Genomic DNA, 19,426 nt, shown 5'->3' on the forward strand with positions numbered 1-19,426 from the left:
GCAAGCAAGGCACACACATGCACAGAGCAGAGCAAAGGAGTGAACAAGAGAGCACCAGACACCAGCAGCAATTCTGAGAAGCAAAACCAGGCCTGCTGGGAAGAGGCAGAGTCCACGGAGGCAGGCCCTCCACCCCGTAGGATGCACGCCCCACAACCCCCCCGCCACCCCATAATCCCAGCCAGCAGGTCCTAGAGCAGCTGTCTCAGGAACGTGGTGGCCCTCAGGCCCACTGCCTGATGAACCCCACTTCTGCCTTTCTAACTCTTTGACTTTAAACTGCTCAAAGGTTACAACAGCCGCCAAAACTATTGCTGCATCTAAAGTAAGACTGTTAATCCAAATACCAGGCTGTGATTAAAATATAGTACCACAGAATATTCAATAACATGGGGAAATATGCATCACAAGAGTATAAGTATAGCTAAAAATGCGGGGCTTCCCTGGTGGTGCAGTGGTTGAGAATCCGCCTGCCAACGCAGGGGACACGGGTTCGAGCCCTGGTCCGGGAAGATCCCACATGCCGCAGAGCAACGAAGCCCGTGTGCCACAGCTACTGAGCCTGCGCTCTAGAGCCCACGAGGCACAACTACTGAGCCCACATGCCACAACTACTGCGTGCTGCAACTACTGAAGCCTGCGCGCCTAGAGCCTGTGCTCCGCAATGAGAAGCCCGCGCACCGCAACGAAGAGTAGTCCCCACTCGCCACAACTAGAGAAAGCCTGCGTGCAGCGACGAAGATCCAACACAGCCAAAAATAAATAAATTAAATAAATAAATTTTTTTAAAAATGTGAAGAGTTACAGCTGACCCTTGAATAACACGGATTTGAACTGTGCGGGTCCACATATTCACAGATTTTTTTCCAATAGCAAGTACTACCTACAGTACCACACGACCCACAGTCGGTTGAATCCGTGGATGTGGAACAGTGGTTACAGAGGAACTGCGTAGGGAGACCTGCAAATGTGGAGGAACCGGGTATACAGAGGGCAGACTAGAAGTTATATGTGGATTTCTGACTGTGGGGAGGGCCTGTCCCCACCTCCCCAGTGTTATTCAGGGTCACCTGTATATTAAAAAATAATATATCATTTAAAAATCTGTTTAGGGAATTCCCCGGCAGTCCAGTGGTTAGGACTCTGTGCTCTCACTGCCAAGGGCGCGGGTTCGATCCCTGGTCAGGGAACTAAGATCCCACAGGCCTTGTGGCATGGCCAAAAAAGTTTTTAAAAATCTGTTTAGATATGTAGACAAATGCATAGATCAAAACCCTAAATAGACACATACTAAAATGTCAACAGTATTTATCTTTGAATGATGGGGTGATTTTAAATTTTCTCCTCTTCGAAAAGGGAACCCCCTTACACTGTTGGTGGGAATGTAAACTGGTGCAGCCACTATGAAAAACAGTATGGGGGTCCCTCAGAAAACTAGAGTTGCCATGTGATCCATCAAACCCACTCCTGGGCACTTACCCAGACAAAACTATAATTCGAAAAGATACATGCGCCCCTATGTTCACAGCAGCACTATTTACAATAGCCAAAACATGGAGACAACCTAAATGTCCGCTGACAGATGAATGGATAAAAATGTGGTGTGTATACAATGGAATATTACTCGGCCATAAAAAAATAATGAAATAAAGCCATCTGTAGCAACATGGATGGACCTAGAGATTATCATACTAAGTGAAGTTAAATCAGAAAGAGAGAGACAAATACTATATGATATCACTTACATGTGGATATAAAATACAACACAAATGAACCTATCTACAAAACAGAAACAGAATCATGGACATAGGGAACAGACCTGTGGTTGCGGGGCGGGTTAGGGGGAGGGATGGAGTGGGAGTTTGGGATTAGCAGATGCAAACTATTATATATAGGATGGATAAACAACAAGGTCCTGCTGTATAGCACAGGAACTGTATTTAATATCCTGTGATAAACCAGAATGGAAAAGAATATGAAAAAGAATATATATGTATAACAGTCACTTCATTGTACAGCAGAAATTAACACATTGTAAATCAACTATACTTCAATAAAATTTAACAATAAATAAATAAAGCGTCTCCTCTTCTGCTTATCTGTATTTTCTAAATTTTCTATATTGAATGAGTGTTTTTATAGTAAATTAACAGTAAAGGTGGTCAGCAGGTCACTAGGAGCCTAGAGCCATGACGAAAAGGCAGCCCGTCACCCAGCCCAGTGGGTGGAGAGGCCCTGGCGGTCACCAGCACGGGAGGCAGGATGGCGTGCCCCGCGTCGGGACACTTGGATGAAGTACCTGGATCGTGATGGTGCCTTTCTCAGCGTCAGTCTGCAAGTGAATCTCCATTTCTGGCAGCGTCTGGCCTTCAGACACCAGCTTATGACGCAGCTTTTCCAAGGCGTCGCTAGCATTGGAGATCAGCTCCCGTATGAACACCTACGGAAATGGAAAGAAGATGCCAACGCTGCAGGACCTATTTGGTTAGCAGCATCTGCAGCAACTGGTACAGGCTGGGGGAGAAATGCCACAGAACTGTTTAACCAGAAAGACGTCCTGCTTTCCTCAAAGGCAGTTTCTCCAGGGCAGCTCACAGAATGATTGACGTTAGATCACATTGCCGTGACCCAACTTTATGTCGACTCTGACTCTACTGCTCCTTCCTCAACATCAAACCTGGAGTTAGGTGTCGATCTGTTAAGTTAATTCCAAACAAGGACCCTGTAAGACAACTTCTTTCTCAACTCTTGCCCAGGGATGTCAAAATATCCTCAAAACATATTTTTTCTACTCCACGAAGGATTCACTGACTTCATTTAATCTAATCACAAACCAGACCTACCATGTTCAGGAGAAAAAAGGGCCACAGACCCAACTACCAACCCGTGTCCGTAAAGCCCTTTACCTGCGACAGACCTTCCACTTACAGTTAGACGCAGCACATGGGGAGAGGGAAGGAGGTGTGACTGACCCCAAGAGAACAGAAGCTGGATGTCACGGGGACACTTGAATATAGAATTTAACAGGACAAGACCTGGAAATATTCCCTGGAAAGTCCTTTCATTTTGGAAAGCTATGCTTTACCCTTCTCAAATTCTTTGCATTTTAGCAAAAATGAGCATGGAAACGATGGTTCACCATGGCCTGTCACCCCTGAGCTTCATCATTTTGAGCTTCATCTCCTCAAAAAGGTCCTTGGCAGCTCCGCCCTGCTCTACTCCACACTGGGCCGGGGTCTTCCTCCTCCAGCCCCGACACCCCCACAGGCCACGGGTGGCGAGGCCAGGTGATGAGGGGCGTGAACCCAGGGCCTCAGCACACATCGACACCACCACAGAGATGGACGTCAGCAGGACCCCACGGCAACACTTGAGGGACTTCTAAATTATCAGCAAAATTCATTAATCCCCAGGTTCAATCCGGCTCAAAGAATCACCTGCATATAGTTATCCATAAAACTCAACAGATTTTGGTAAAAATACTCTCACTGGTAGCCAAGATCAGGACCTGTCCAAATGTAATGCACTTTCACAGCTAATGTACTAGCTGGCACCTCCCTAGAAGAGCACAGAAACAGTCTCGCCAAAAGAAACCTTGCTAGCGCCGGGAGTGATTAGCAGGTACCGCACCTCTTTTCCTGAGTACAAGGAACGGGCAACGATGTCCAGAAGCTTCTTTGTCTCAGCCTGGAACTCATGTTTGGAAACAGAACCTAGTAATGAATCGCAGACACAACCAATAAAGTTTAATGTATTTTTTCGTGGAAGAATATGCTATGTAAAACATTCAAAAAAATCTTTAAGGTAAGGAATTTTAAACATGTTTCAAAACAGCGAACAAAAAAGAAAGAAAGAAACCAAGTGTCTGGGGCTCAGGCAGGAGGTCTTGGGAGCGGAACAAACCAGTGGTTCCCTCTACCCGCAGAAAGGGGCGTAGGGGCACAAGCCCTCACCTGCCTCCCTCCCCGCAGCCCGCAGGCCTCAGGTCGGGCTACCTCCAGGGGCTGTGGAGGCTGGCACTTGACCCAGTCGTGAGGCGAGCTGGCTCTAACAACAAGACCCTGGATTCTATTCCTGAATACAGTGGTTTCCAAATTGATCATTTAGAGAGCAAAATAACAAGAAAACCTCACTTCTCCTCTTAACCCAAACATAAAATATTCTGTTGTCGTCTCATTTGAAAGCCAGAAATGGACCCACTGCAGGACTGGCTCTGGAGATTGCCTTCCACACTTGCCAGGAATGAAGGACAACCCAGAGTGCAGTCCTTCACTGGCGGGGCCAACACTGAGTTTACGTCCTGCTTCCATGATTATTAGCAGATGTGCCATGAATCACCACTTTAAAGGGGCCCCATGCGAACTCACGGGTGACCACCAGAGGGGGCAAGATACGCCAGGATGGAAATCAGAAGTTCCTGAGAAGCCGGAAACGCAGGAGGCATTGTTTTGGGGAACCCTCCCTCCAACCAAGACCTTCCTTCGTCTGAAGCGAGTGGGTGGCTCTATCAATCATTGCTTCTGACTCAAAAGCTTCCCCTCACGAGCCAGCAACGAGCCAACAAAGACTTCCTGGACCCAAACGCAGCTACACACAGTACCCTGCACGGTCTCCGAGCTGCTGCTGATGGAGTGCAGGGGCTCCTCCTTCCGGTCCTCAGCAGCCTGGGAGCTGAACGGCCGTCCAACGTGGGAGCTTGAAGCCAGGCTTTGCCTGGGACTCCAGGACTGGGCTGGGGGCCTCCAAGGACACAGAACTGGTTTTCCTGAAAAGACAAATGTGAGAAAGAATGAGAGTTAGTAAGACTTCAGAAACAGAATATCCTAATTTGTTCACGTCTGGCAGATGCTAACGTGGAATTCTTTAAGGCAGGCTGTTGCTCGAAAGACCCAGTGTCACCCAGGAGAAATCAGAAGTGACAAACGCTGTGCAGCTAGCTGGTATTTTGGCAGGTAGTTCTGGTAACATATCCTCACACGTGGCAAATACCAAGAACATACGAGAACTTGGGGCAGAACTGCGGGAATGGGCAGGGGCCTTTTGACACCACTTCCCACTTACGTCCCCCAGTGAGATCATGCACAAACCCACCAAACCCACACATGCCTCAGTGCTCACAGCCCCTCCCGGAGCCGGAAATAACGACAGGCTGGCCGGTCTTCTTACGGTGTAACTAACATGGATAAAGGGAGAAAAAATACCCCTAAGAGGGAGACAAATCTTAAAATGTTGGTGTTCTCAAACAGTCTCATCATCTTCTAAAGAATCTTCACTGATTCTTTTCCTTTCCTTTTTTGTCCAAAACTGTCAGAGTTTTTAAAATTAGTGTATTTAAAAACTGCAAACCAGGGAATGATCTCCTCTACTTTGCAATCAGGAAGGGGATTCACAATGTCTCTTGAGTTGCTTTTCTGTAACTTCCTGTTCAGCACAGTGGACCAAGAAACCACTGCAAGGGAAGAAGGAAAACCCTTCCATTTGACACTGCTGTCCCCAGCCTGGTATGGTTGACAGACGCTACAGAAACACATGCAGAGGGACGTCCCTGGTGGCGCAGTGGTTAAGACTCTGCACTCCCAATGCAGGGGGCCCAGGGTTCGATCCCTGCTCAGGGAACTAGATCCCACATGAATGCTGCAACTAAGAGTTCACATGCTACAACTAAGGAGGCCGCCTTCCACAACTAAAACCCGGCGCAACCAAATAAATTTAAATAAATATTAAAAAAGAAACACGTGCAGATACCTCCACTCTAACCGGCAGGATGGAGCTAGTCCTCACCAGCAGTCCCTGAAGACACTCGCCAGGGACTGGCATTGTTCAGTAGGTACTTAAGGCCCAACGTTTTCAAGGATACAGGTCAGACATACAAGACACTCCATGTGAAAGTCTAGGCCATAACAAACTGCAGCTGCCTGTTATGTAACTACATACGTGTGACAGTCAGAAAGGAATGATTTAGAATGTCCAGAAATAACTTGTAGGTTTAAAAATCAACATATTGACTTCCACATTCCTACAAGGTATAAAAATCTGCCTTTTCTTTAAGCTTATTCTTGGATTTATAAATAACACGATGTTAGCCTTTACCTCTATGCAGAATACCTTTAAAACTACCCCATTTCAGAAAATATTCAATTTCCAAACAATCTAAATATTGATATTTAATTCTCTGGCCTAACTGTATTGTTCACCTTATCCATACAGCTTAAAAACAAAAACAAAAACAAAAACAAAAAACCCACAACTGGAGTATTTCTTCTGGAATTAAATGGTATTTGGTTAGAGGGTTTAACAAACAGTCTGCACCAGGCCAGGCAGGGGTGCTGGGGTCGCTGTGATCCCAGCTGGTGCCCTGATGCAGGGCGAGCGATGCCAGTGGACTGTGGGCAACCCCACGCTGCCTCCCCTCCCAGGGACAGCACTCCTGGCCACATTCGGAGACATAAACAGGTTCCCCACAAAAGCTGGGAACCCTCTGCTTCAAAGTACGGTAGAACTTCAGGATGAAATCAGTGAGACTGGGATAAAGGAGAGATGTTTGAGGGATGCAAGACCCGGGTTGGGCCTCAGGACGGATTCTGGATTCTAGTTCTCGACTGAGCACTACTCTGGACGTGAAAGTGTTTGGGCCACCAGAATTCGGAGTGATGGGGGAGGTCCCCCAGAAGAAGAGGGGCAGAAAGCCCGGTAAGCACGGATTGGTGGTGTTCCTGACCACGCCTCCACATAAGCCCGAAGATGCTGAAAGCACTTTAGAAATTCTTACATCTAATACTCCTCTTACCATGTTGCATCGGCAACCACTCCCTATCACGTGACCTCAGGAAAGGACACAGTGGGGAGGAGGGGATCATACTGAGTCTTCTTCCAACAGTGATATGCACGGAGCACTTATCCTTCTCCCCCCAGACCTCCCCCAGCTCTCCCGGTCCAAGGCCTTTGAGCAGGTCTTCCTGCCTGCAGCACTGTTCCCTGCAACCCATCCCTTAAATGTCAACATGTTATTCTTCTGACACCAATTCCATCTTGTTATTTATGATTTCTGAGGACTTATTCCTGAACGCAACCTCATCAATTCCAAATGCTTCAGGCTGGTCTTCCAGGCCCTCCACTAAGCAACACCCCAAACCTTCGGAACCTCACCTCCTTCCTCCCCAGTCCAGCAGGCCTGCTGATGTCCCATGCCCTGGAGGAAGGGCTCCTGACCCGCTCCACTTGCATACATTTGTTGAACTGACCCCTATCCCCACTTCCTGTCCTGCCCTTCTGCTCATGGTCCTTTCCTCGCCATCTGCCTTTCAGTGCCATCAGGAAAGAACAGGTTGCGTTTCCTCATGGTTAGCTGTAAACCATCCCTACCCCAAAGGAAACCAGAAATCACACAAAATAGAACAATTCAGAGGCTAAAGGGCTCCTCTCATTTTCAGACTTCTTGAACTAACTGTTCTAAACCTGCTCTCACATGGGGGGAAGGGGCTACTGGATTATGGCTGGCACACTTTTTTATTTCCAGTCTTCTGTGTATAAATATTTTAATCAACAACACATCTTAGGGACTTCCCTGGCAGTCCAGCGGTTAAGACTCCACACTCCCAATGCAGGGGGCCTGGGTTCGATCCCTGGTCTGGGAACTATATCCCTCATACCGCAACTAAAATAGAAACTGCATGCCACAACTAAGACCCAGCACGGCCAAATAAATAATAAATATTAAAAAAAAAAAAAACCAAAAACACACATCTCAGAGATCACTCTGTTTTAGTACATATAAAGCTGCTTATTCTTTCTAGTGAACAAATAACATTCGACTGTAATGGATAAGTATTCAACTAGCGCTCAACTGATGGATGTTTAAACTGTTCCCAGTCTGTGCTGTTAAAAATAATGCTCCAAAGTGATAAAGAGTTATCTACTGATTGCATGCTTACCCTTCATGGAAGAAAGGAGATACTCTTTTGTGCAAAAGAAACAGGAAGGATAAATGAGAAACTAATGAGACTGTATATTCGTTTGCTAAGGCTGCCGTAACAAAGTACCACAGACAAGGTGGTTTACAACACAGAAACTTAATCTCTCACGGTTCTGGGGGCCAGAAGTGGAAAACCGAGGTGTTGGCAGGGCTGATTCCTTCTGAAGGCTCTGAGGGACAGTCTGTCCACGCCTCTCTCCCGGCTTCTGGTGTTGCCAGCAGCCCTGGGCTTGGGGCTGCCTCACTCCAGTCTCTGCCTCTGTCATCACATGGTTCTCTCTTCCCCATGTGTGTCTCCTCTGTGTCCAAATTTCCCTCTTCTTAAGGTCATCAGTTATACCGGATTTGGGGCTCACTCTAATCCAATATGACCTCATCTTATTATACCTGCAAAGACCCTACTTCCAAATAAGGTCACATTCACAGGTGAGGGCTTGAACGTATCTTTTGGGGACACACAATTTAAGCCATAAGAAACTGGTTACAAGGGCTGTTAATTTCCTGGGACTGCTGTAAGCACCACAGGCTGGGCAGCTTTAACAACAGAAACTTATCATCTCACAGTTTTGGAGGCTAGAAGTGCAAAATCTAAGTGTTGGCAGGGCTGGTTCCTTCTGAGGCTGTGAAGGAGAATCTGTTCTATTCCTCTCTCCCAGCTTTGGGAGCCTCAGGCATTCTTTGGCTTAGAGATGACCACCTTCTCCCTGTGTCTTCACATCGTCTTCCCTCTGCTCGTGTCTGCCTCTGCGTCCAGATTTCCCCTTTTTATAAGGACACAGTCATATTGGATTAGGGCCCACCCTAACGACCTCATCTTAACTTGATCTTCTGCAAAGACCCTATTTCCAAATAAGATCGCATTCACAGGTCCTGGGGGTTAGAATTTCAGCATCTTTTGGGGGACACATGATTCAACCCATAACAGATGTGTGGGAACAGAATGGAGAAAGAAGGTTGGGAATGGTGTAGCAGAGCTGAGGAGAACGTGCATTTCTGAGTATCCCTTTTCCCTCTGACTCTTAGAACCATGGTAACGTTTCACATACCCAAAAAGTAAATAGTTAAGAGCAACCAGGGTGTGTGGAGAACATAAAACTAAATACAAACAGTAACAAATGTGCACAACTATATTATGAATAACATAACTGCCCTGAAAGAACCTAAGTGACTTCAGAAAACAGCATTTGGGGAAAAAAAAAAAAAAAAAAAAACAGTACTTTGCACAGGTGACCCTTGAACAACGGGGGTGTTGGGGCACAGAACCCTCCGCCCCGCCCCCCGTGAAGTTGAAAATCCAAGTATAACTCTGCAGTTGGCCCTCCAACACAAGCACATCCACATCCGTGGATTCCAACCAACTGCAAATTGTGTAGTACTGCAGTACCTACTTAGTGAAAAAAATCTGCAAATAAGTGGACCCTCACAGTTCAGACTGTACTGTTCAAGGGTCAACTGTATATTGTAAAGCTGGGCTCAAAAAGGACAGCATACTGTTACTGTAGCAGAAGTGGTAGCAATTCTCAAACTGCTCTGTGTATATACTAAGATCAAGCAAGTGAGTACATTGTGACTCAAGTCAGGAGAAAGGAGTCAGGAAAGGGCAGGGGGAGGCCAGGGTGAACCCTGCTGTGCTGCAAATGGAGGCATCAGTGTCAGTGTAGAAATAAACACCGAGGTGCGTACACGTGTGTGACAGCGCGCGCACGCATGCTTCCTGGCTCTGTCCGGGGACCCCGAGCAGCAGCGAGCACACCTGGCACCAGGGAGAGCACCCGTCTTGGACCTGCCACCCCAACGTCCCACAGCCCAGGAAACGCCTTCACCCTGGGCAGACGGGGGTGTGTGGTCACCCTCCCTGGCACCCAGATCTTTGGTTTGTAAATACCATTCTCCAATAAAAGGAATCGACGCCACTGGAGAACACACCAGATGAGCCCAGAATACCTGTGGTGCTAGAAAGTGAAGGACTCACAGATGACAGGACGCACCGAGAGGGCACAGGCTCTGAGCGGAAGGCACTCCCGGTGGCAAAATCTAGGACAAACTGAGCAACAACATAATGACGGTGGGGGCCTGTCAGCTGGTGAACAAAGAATCCCCCCTCTTGGTTTCAAAGAGAGAAACAGTACTTTACAGTGAAGTAAGTGGCAGATAACCTTTAACTAAGCGACTGCAGTCACCATCATCAGGAATGAGATGTGTCCACATCCTGTAACTCCTGGTGGGGTGAGAGGGCACAGCCTGTTTTCTGTTGTGTTCTCGCCAAAACCACATCTCGATCTAATCATAAGAAAACACCAGACAAACCCAAATATATATACACGAAAGTGTCAAGGTCCTGAAAGACAAACACAAACTGAAGAGACACAAGTACAGGATGGAGGATCCTGGGCCAGCAAAGGACATGGATGGGAAACCCAGCTAAAGTCAGGTAAGACCAGCATATTACCGAGTAGTACTGTGTCACTGTTATTTCAGTTTTCAATAATTATACCATGGCCACAAAGATAGTAATATTAGGGGAAATTAAGGAAAGAGGAAGGGAAGACTGAGTACTATTTTTATAACATCTCTGTAAAGTAAAAAGTATTTCAAAATAAAAAATAGGACTCTAAGGAATATTCCTATACATGTGTCATTTCATTTATGCACAAGTATACATTTGAGTACACATCGAGAAGTGGAATCATCAGGTCCAAGGTTATGTCCAATTTAAACTGTGGTCAACGCTGCCAACTCACCCTCCAGAAACTTATCAGTTTACATTCCCACCAGCAATATTATGAGAGTGTGAATCACCCCACACTCTTGCCAAGATGGTAATGTTATAAAACTTTTGGATCTTAGCTTATCAGTCGGGTAAAAATTTTACTGTAGTTTTCATTTATATTTCTCTTATTATAAGCAAGATGGAGCATCTATCCACATTTTAAAATATTTTCTATTTCCTTTTATGTTAATGGACTGTTGATATCCTCTGATCATTTTCTACTGAATTTTTTTCTTATTGATTTGTAAGAACTCTTTCTATATTAAGGAAATTAGTCTTCTGTTTGTAAAGGACTTCCTTGCTCCAAGATTAAACACAATTTTCCTATGTCTTATTTTTCCTATTCCTTTTGTTTTTTTCCCCACTTAATACTCACAATACTTTTGAAAGGATTTAATATGTTGTTTATGATGGAAATAATATAAGTCCTCAGAGTTGGGAAAAGGGAAAAAATAAGCAATCCATATTTTCAACCACAATTTTAAGACTTTCCATTATATTCCAAGATTATATTAATCAACAGCACTATCAAGAGCAGATTTGATTTCAGGTTAACTGAACTTTCTACAGTGATTTTAAGAATAAACCAATAGTGCAGTAAGTCTGCCTGAACCAGATACAAACACACTATCTGCACAGTATCTGTCCTCATGTTCCCCCTACACCCTAAAGGAAAAACCACAAACCTCAGTGTCAAGCTACAATGTCTTAGTATTAATCTGTTTGGTGGTTTGGGGTCACAGAATGGGAAGCACTGATAGTTTGAATTTGACAACACACACACCTGCCAGTGCTCATGCTGCTTCCTCTACCTGCAACTTCTTTCCACCTGAACTGCTTCAGGATCCAGCGTAAGGCCCTCTCTTCCACCAGGCCTTCCCACCCCCCACCACAGTACACAATAATCTCTCCCTACTATGAATTCAGAGCACTTGTTTTCCATGCTACTAAATTAAAACTGCTGTTACAAGCCAGCTTGTGGTATTTCTTCTACTATTAATTTTTCTTAATATATAACATCTCACCAAAGTACGGCAGGAACAAGCTTATATTTCTTAGCATAAAACTCTCTGAAGGCAAGAACAAACATATTTCTCTGTATGCCAAAGCATCTGATGCAGAAGTTTTTTTTTTTTTTTACAATCATGAAACTTTTTATCAGCATAAACATCGCTATACTCAACCAGAAGCCCATTCAATCAGCCAACAGATGGCAGTAGTGATCCACAAGGCCATTTTAACTAGTAAGCATAAACTAAAAATGCAACTGCCAACAGGGGCCTGCTAAGGAAGGTACATGAGTCAAAACACAATGGGTAGGTTCTTTTGCTTTGTTTTCTTAAGAAAAAAAAAAAAAACTTTCTTATATATCAGCCATAGTTCTTACTATGGTTTTGCTTCATAATGGCATCCTAAGTTATGTACCTTAGATACAGACACATTATTTTAAGCAATTAGAAATATGCTGATTGTTTCTCTGGAATTACATATTCCAAATGGACAATCTCCCATTTTCTCAAGTGTGATATGGATAACAGCGATTTCACTTTTTGTCTTTATTACATAGAGTGCCACTTCCTGTATGGCTGAGGTGTATCCTACCAACCAAACCTGATAACAACCATGAACACGGGAACAACAACAAAAAGACTACCTGAAGGCTCTGGAGAATCAACAAAAGCAGGCAGATTCTGGAGAGAAGATATCTGGAAGAGGGAACAGCACAGAATGAGGGTGGGTTCAATGAGGGGTGGCTAAAACTCTAAGAGAAAACACACACAATGTGCACTTTTCTGGCCTGCAGAACCAGAGGAGAGATTTGGAAAACCACAGAAAATGAAAAGTGAAGGGAGGAAATCCCAGAAAGGTGAGTCAGAGATAGGGAGCCCCCAATTTGGGGAATAAATTCTTCTAAGTCTCTGGCTGACCTCCTGAACCATGCATATGTGGGGCAAACTGCAAGCAGCCCAGTTAAGGAAAAAAGTCAAACTGCTGCCTAAGAGAAAGTGTTTGCAGATGGGGGCCAACCAGGTCAATACCCACCTTTAAAACAGTGACTACTCTTCAGAGGAATATAACAGAATCCAGAGATTCCACAAGGCAACATCCACAATGTCCAATATGCAATAAAAAGTTACTCAATATACAGAGAATCAGGAAAATGCAACCCCTGCTAAAGAGAAGTGTCACTCAATGGAGACTGGTGCCAAGAAGATCCAGATGTTGGTATCAGAAGACAAGGGTCTTCAAACAGCCATTATAACAATACTATATGACATAAAGTAAAATATGCTCAAAATAAAAGATGAGAAATCTCAGAGACATAAACTATAATAGAAGAACCAAGTGGAAATCCTAGATACAGAAAATACCATGTCTGTACTGGGCATATACCCTCAGAAATCCGTAATTCAAAAAGAGTCATGTACCACAATGTTCATTGCAGCTCTATTTACAATAGCCAAGACATGGAAGCAACCTAAGTGTCCATCGACAGATGAATGGATAAAGAAGATGTGGCACATATATACAATGGAATATTACTCAGCCATAAAAAGAAATGAAACTGAGTTATTTGTAGTGAGGTGGATGGACCTAGAGACTGTCATACAGAGTGAAGTAAGTCAGAAAGAGAAAAACAAATACCGTACGCTAACACATATATATGGAATCTAAAAAAAAAAAAAGGTTCTGAAGAACCTAGGGGCAGGACAGGAATAAAGACACAGACATAGAAGATGGACTTGAGGACACGGGGAGGGGGAAGGGTAAGCTGGGACGAAGTGAGAGAGTGGCATGGACATATATACACTACCAAATGTAAAATAGACAGCTAGTGGGAAGCAGCCGTGTAGCACAGGGAGATCAGCTCGGTGCTTTGTGTCCACCTAGAGGGGTGGGATAGGGAGAGTGGGAGGGAGACGCAAGAGGGAGGAGATATTGGGGTATATGTACACATATAGCTGATTCACTTTGTTATACAGCAGAAACTAACACACCACTGTAAAGCAATTATACTCCAATAAAGATGTTAAAAAAAAAAAAACCATGTCTGAAACTAACAAATTAACTAGAAGGCTTAAAAACCAAATGGAGACAACAGAGGAGTCTATGGACTTCAAAATAAATTGATAGAAATTATTCAATGTGAAACAGATTAAAAACAAATGAACAGGGTCTCAGATATATGTGGGACAACAGAAGTAAGTTTAACATACATGTAATTGGAGTCCCAGAAGGAGCGGAGAAAGAGAATAGGGCAGAAAAAACATTTGAAGAAATAATAACTGGAAAATTCCCCCAAAGTTGGTCAAAGACATATTTACAGAGTCAAAAGTTCGATGAACCACTAGTAAGATAATATCAAAGAAAAACACCTAGGCACATCATAATCAAACTGCTGAAAACCAAATAAAAAGAGAAAATCTTGGAAGCAACCAGAGAAAAACAACACATTACATGCGGGAACAATAACTTGAATGACAGCTAACTTTTCATCAGAAATAATGGAGGCTGAAAGACAATGGTACAACATCTTAAGTATTAAACAGCAGACCTGCACTAAAAGAAATGCTACAGTTCTTCAGGCTGAGAGTAAATGATATGAAATGGAAACTTGGATCTTCAAAAAGGAATGCAGAGCATCAGAAATGATAACCTAGGTAAACACAAAAGAATTTTTCTTTAATTTCCTTAAAATATATACAGCAATTTAAACCATTAATTAAAACATTATCTTGTGGGGTTTACAACATATGTACAGGCGATACATATGACAAATGTAACATAAAGGATGGGGTGGAGGGAGTAAATGCACCTATATAGTTGCAAGGCTTTTACAGTTTACATGGTATATTACAATACTAATTCTAAACAGACTATGAAAAGTTAAGGATGAACATTACACTCTCCAGAGTAACCAATAAAAAATGATGCAAAGAGGTATAGCTAAAAAAGCATTAGTAAACTAAAATGGCATTCTAAAAAATGTTTACTTGATCCAAAAGAATACAAGAAAGCTAGAAGACAGGGAAAAATGAGAGGGGACAAGTAACATAACGGTAGAGATAAATCTGACTATATCAATAATTACATTTTAGGTCAATGGACTAAACACTTTGATTATAAAGGCAAAGACTGTCAGAATTGATAAAGCAAGACCTAATTATATGCTGTCTACAAAACAATCAATTTAAATATAAAAGCACAGATACACTGAAAGTAAATGAATGGAAAAAGATATGCCACATAAAAAGGCTGGCAGGACAAGATTAGATCAGACAAAGCACACTGCAAAATAAAAAGTATTACCAGAGAGGACTTCCCTGGTGGCACAGTGGTTAAGAATCCGCCTGCCAATGCAGGGGACATGGGTTCAATCCCTGGCCCGGGAAGATCCCACATGCTGCGGAGCAACTAAGCCCGTGTGCCACAACTACTGAGTCTGCACTCTAGAGCCCGCGAGCCACAACTGCTGAGCCGACGAGCCACAACTACTGAAGCCCGTGCGCCTACAGCCCGTGCTCTGAAACAAGAGGCCACTGCAATGAGAAGCCCATACACTGCAACGAAGAGTGGCCCCCGCTCACCGCAAGTAGAGAAAGGCTGTGCGCCACAACGAAGAGCGAACGCAGCCAAAAATAAATAAATAATAGGGAAACATTATGAACAAATTTATGCCAAGAAATTTGACAACTTATATGAAATGGACAAATTCCTTGAAAAAAATTATCCAAAGTGACAGATGAAACAGAAAGTTTGGATTGCTTTATATGTAATAAAGAAATTGAATTTATTTGCAAAAGTATTTCTGTAATAAAATTCCAGGCCCAGAATTTCTACTGAATTCTATCAATCACATGAGGAAGAAGTAACATCAATCTTACACAGTTTCAGAAAATAGAAAAAGAAGGAATTATTTCCATTCAAGTTTTATGATGATAGCACAACCCTAACATCAAAAGCTGACAAAGACATCACGCACACACAATAAAAATACTACACCAATATCAATCATGGACACAGACATGGAGGTCCTTAATAAAATATTAGCAAGTAAAATCCATTAATATATAAAAATGATACTACATCACAACCAAGCAGGTTTATCTGAAGGATGTAAGGCTAGTTTAGCACTAGGCAGACCTTGGAGATTTTGCAGGTTCAGTTCCAGACCACGACAATAAAGCGAGTACCACAATAATAAAGTCACACAAATTTTTTGGTTTCCCAGTGCATATAAAAGTTATGTTTACACGATACCATAGTGTATTAAGTGTGCAACAGCATTATGTCTAAAAAAACAATGTATACACCTCAATTCAAAAATACTTTATTGCTAAAAAATGCTAACCATCATCTGAGACTTCAACAAGTCATAATCTCTTTGCTGGTGGAGCGTCTTGCCCTGATGTTGGTGGCTGCTGACTGATAAAGGTGGTGGTTTCTGAAAGTTGGACTACCTGCAGCAATTTCTTAAAATAAGACAATGATGAAGTCTGCAACATCAATCTCTTCCTTTCACAAAGGTTTCTCTGTAGCATGCAATGCTATTTGATAGCATTTTACCCACAGCAGAACTTTCAAAACAAGAGTCAATTCTCTCAAACCCAGCCACTGCTTTATCAACCGAGTTTATGTAATATTCTAAATTCTTTGTTGTATTTCAGCAATCTGCAACAGGGTAGATTCCATCTGAAAACACCACTTTCTTTGCTCATCCATAAGAAGCAACTCCTCATTCGTTAAAAGTTTTTTTTTTTTTAATAAATGTATTTATTTAATTTATTTATTTTTGGCTGCGTTGGGTCTTCATTGCTGCGCACAGGCTTTCTCTAGCTGCGGCAAGCGGGGGCTACTCTTTGTTGCGGTGCACGGGCTTCTCATTGCGGTGGCTTCTCTTGTTGCAGAGCATGGGCTCTAGGCACGTGGGCTTCAGTAGTTGTGGCACGCGGACTCAGTAGTTGTGGCTCGTGGGCTCTAGAGTGCAGGCTCAATAGTTGTGGCGCACGGGCTTAGTTGCTCCACGGCATGTGGGATCTTCCTGGACCAGGGCTCGAACCCGTGTCTCCTGCATTGGCAGGCGATTCTCAACCACTGCGCCACCGGGAAAGCCCCGTTAAAAGTTTTATCATGAGATTTCGGCAATTCAGTCACAACTTCAGGCTCCAATTCTAATTCTGGTTTTCTTGCTATTTCTACCACATCTGCAATTACTTTCTCCACTGAAGTCCTGAACCCTTCAAAGTCATTGATGAGGGTTGGAATCAACTTTCTCCAAACTTCTGTTAATGTTGATACTTTGACCTCTTCCCATGAATCATCAATGTTCTTAATGGCATCTAGAATGGTGAATCCTTTCCAGAAGGTTTTCAATTTACTTTGCCCATATCCATCAGAGGAATCACTATCTATGGCAGCTACAGCCTTACAAAATGTACTTCTTAAATTAAAAGACTTGAAAGTCAAAATTATTCCTTGATCCATGGGCTGCAAATGGATGGTGTGTTAGCAGGCATAAAAACATTAATCTCACTGTAGGTCTCCATCAGAGCTCTTGGGTGACCAGGTGCATTATCAATGAACAGTAATATTTTTAATCTTTTTTTTCCCTCAAGCAGGTTTCAACAGCAGGCTTAAAATATTCAGTAAACCATGCTTGGGACTTCCCTGGTGGTGCAGTGGTTAAAAATCCGCCTGCCAATGCAGGGGACACGGGTTCGATCCCTGGTCTGGGAAGATCCCACGTGCCGTGGAACAACTAAGCCCGTGTGCCACAACTACTGAGCCTGAGCTCTAGAGCCTGTGAGCCACAACTACTGAGCCTGCGTGCCACAACTACTGAAGCCCATGCACCTAGAGCCCATGCTCTGCAACGAGAAGCCACCGCAATGAGAAGCCCACATGCTGCAACGAAGAGTAGTCCCTGCTCGCCGCAACTAGAGAAAGCCCATGTGCAGCAACAAAGACCCAACGCACCCAAAAATAAATAAATAAAAAACTTATATATTAAAAAAACCCATGCTGTAAACAGATGTGTTACCATCCAGGCTTTGTTGTTCCATTTATATAGCACAGGCAGAGCAGATTTAGCATAATTCTTAAGGGCCCTAGGATAGCACTGGCTTCATTTTAAAGTCACCAGCTGCATTAGCCCCTAACAAGAGAATCATCCTGTCCTTTGACATTTTGAAGCCAGGCATTGACTTCTCCTCTCTAGCTATCAAAGTCCCAGATGGCATCTTCCAATAGAAGGCTGTTTCATTTACACTGAAAATCTGTTGTTTAGTATGGCCACCTTCATGAATGATCTTGGCTAGATCTTCTGGGTAACTTGCTGCTTCACCTTGCACTTGGATGTCATGGAGACAGCTTCTTTCCTTCAACCTCATGAATCAACCTCTGCTAGCTTCAAACTTTTCCTCTGTGCCTTCCCCACTTCTCAGCCTTCGTAGAACTGAAGAAAGGTAGGGTCTTCCTCTGGATTAGGCTTTTGGCTTACAGGAATGTTGTGGCTGGTTAGATCTTCTATCCAGACCACTAAAACTGTCTCCATATCAGCAATCAGGCTGTTTTGCTTCCTCTTCACTCATGTGTTCACTGGAAGAGCACTTTTGACTTCCCATAAGAACTTCTCCTTTGCATTCACAACTTGGCCAACTGGCACAAGTGGCCTAGCTTTCGGCCTGTCTTGGCTCTGGACATGCTTTCCTCACTAAGCTTAATCATTTCTAGCTTTTGATTTAAAGTGAGAGACATGCGACTCTTCCTTTCACTTGAACATTTAGAGGTCATTGCAGGTTTATTAATTGGGCTAATTTCAAAATTGTTATGTCTCAGGGAATAGGGAGGCCCGAGAGGGAGAGGGATGGGGGAATGGCCGGTCGGTGGAACACACAACACTGATCAAATAAGTCTGCCACCTTATATGGGTGTGGTTTATGGTGCCCCAAAACAATTACAAGAGCAACATCAAAGATCACTGATCAAAGATCACCATAACAAATATAATAATAATGAAAAGGTTTGAAATACTGGGAGACACAGAGACAGGAAGTGACCAGATGCTGCTGGTAAAATGGTGCTGATATGCTTGCTCAAGGCAGGGTGGCCACAAACCTTCAATTTGTAAAGAAAAGCAATATCTGCAAAGTGCAATGAAGCAAAGCACTATAAAGTAAAGTAGGCCTGTAGACAGTCAATCAATATAATTAACTATACAGTACAAAAAAATAACAGCAGCAAAAGAAATGGTACGAACAGGCTTGGAATGAAGGAGTAGTTGACAGCATGGGTACTACAACAACCTGTAGAGGGCCAGCCCACCTGCAGGAGGAGGAAGCAGATGCTACAATATTCTAAGAGATTGTCACCACTGTGGAATGCAGGCCAAGATTCTCAGAACTTTTAATTTTTCAAAAGAAATAAGAAACTCAAATATTTATGTCAAATCTGACTTCAAATGCTTGCAATTACTCTTTTTTTTTTTTTTTTTGCTGCATTGGGTCTTCGTTGCTGCGCATGGCTTTCTCTAGTTGTGGCGAGCGGGGTCTACTCTTTGTTGCAGTGTACAGGCTTCTCATTGCAGTGGCTTCTCTTGTTGCGGAGCATGGTCTCTAAGCGCGTACGCTTCAGTAGTTGTGGCACGTAGGCTCAGTAGTTGTGGCGCACAGGCTTAGCTGCTC

General features: G+C 43.6%; 1 protein-coding gene across 2 annotated transcripts in view; it reads right to left on the reverse strand.

Annotated features, from left to right (window-relative positions):
* Positions 1–19,426, reverse strand: part of TRAP1 (TNF receptor associated protein 1) — a 53,998-nt gene that overhangs the window by 20,278 nt on the left and 14,294 nt on the right. For both annotated transcript variants that reach the window (XM_082428698.1, XM_082428699.1), the window contains exons 2-4: positions 4,601–4,765; positions 3,631–3,713; positions 2,300–2,440 (exon numbers count right to left, since the gene is read on the reverse strand). In XM_082428698.1, coding sequence (XP_082284824.1) covers positions 2,300–2,440; positions 3,631–3,713; positions 4,601–4,765 — 389 coding nt within the window. The remainder of the gene's footprint in view (positions 1–2,299; positions 2,441–3,630; positions 3,714–4,600; positions 4,766–19,426) is intronic.

This window comes from Balaenoptera physalus (assembly GCF_965194825.1).
Source record: "Balaenoptera physalus genome assembly, chromosome: 16".
In the NCBI taxonomy this organism is placed as follows: domain Eukaryota; kingdom Metazoa; phylum Chordata; class Mammalia; order Artiodactyla; family Balaenopteridae; genus Balaenoptera; species Balaenoptera physalus.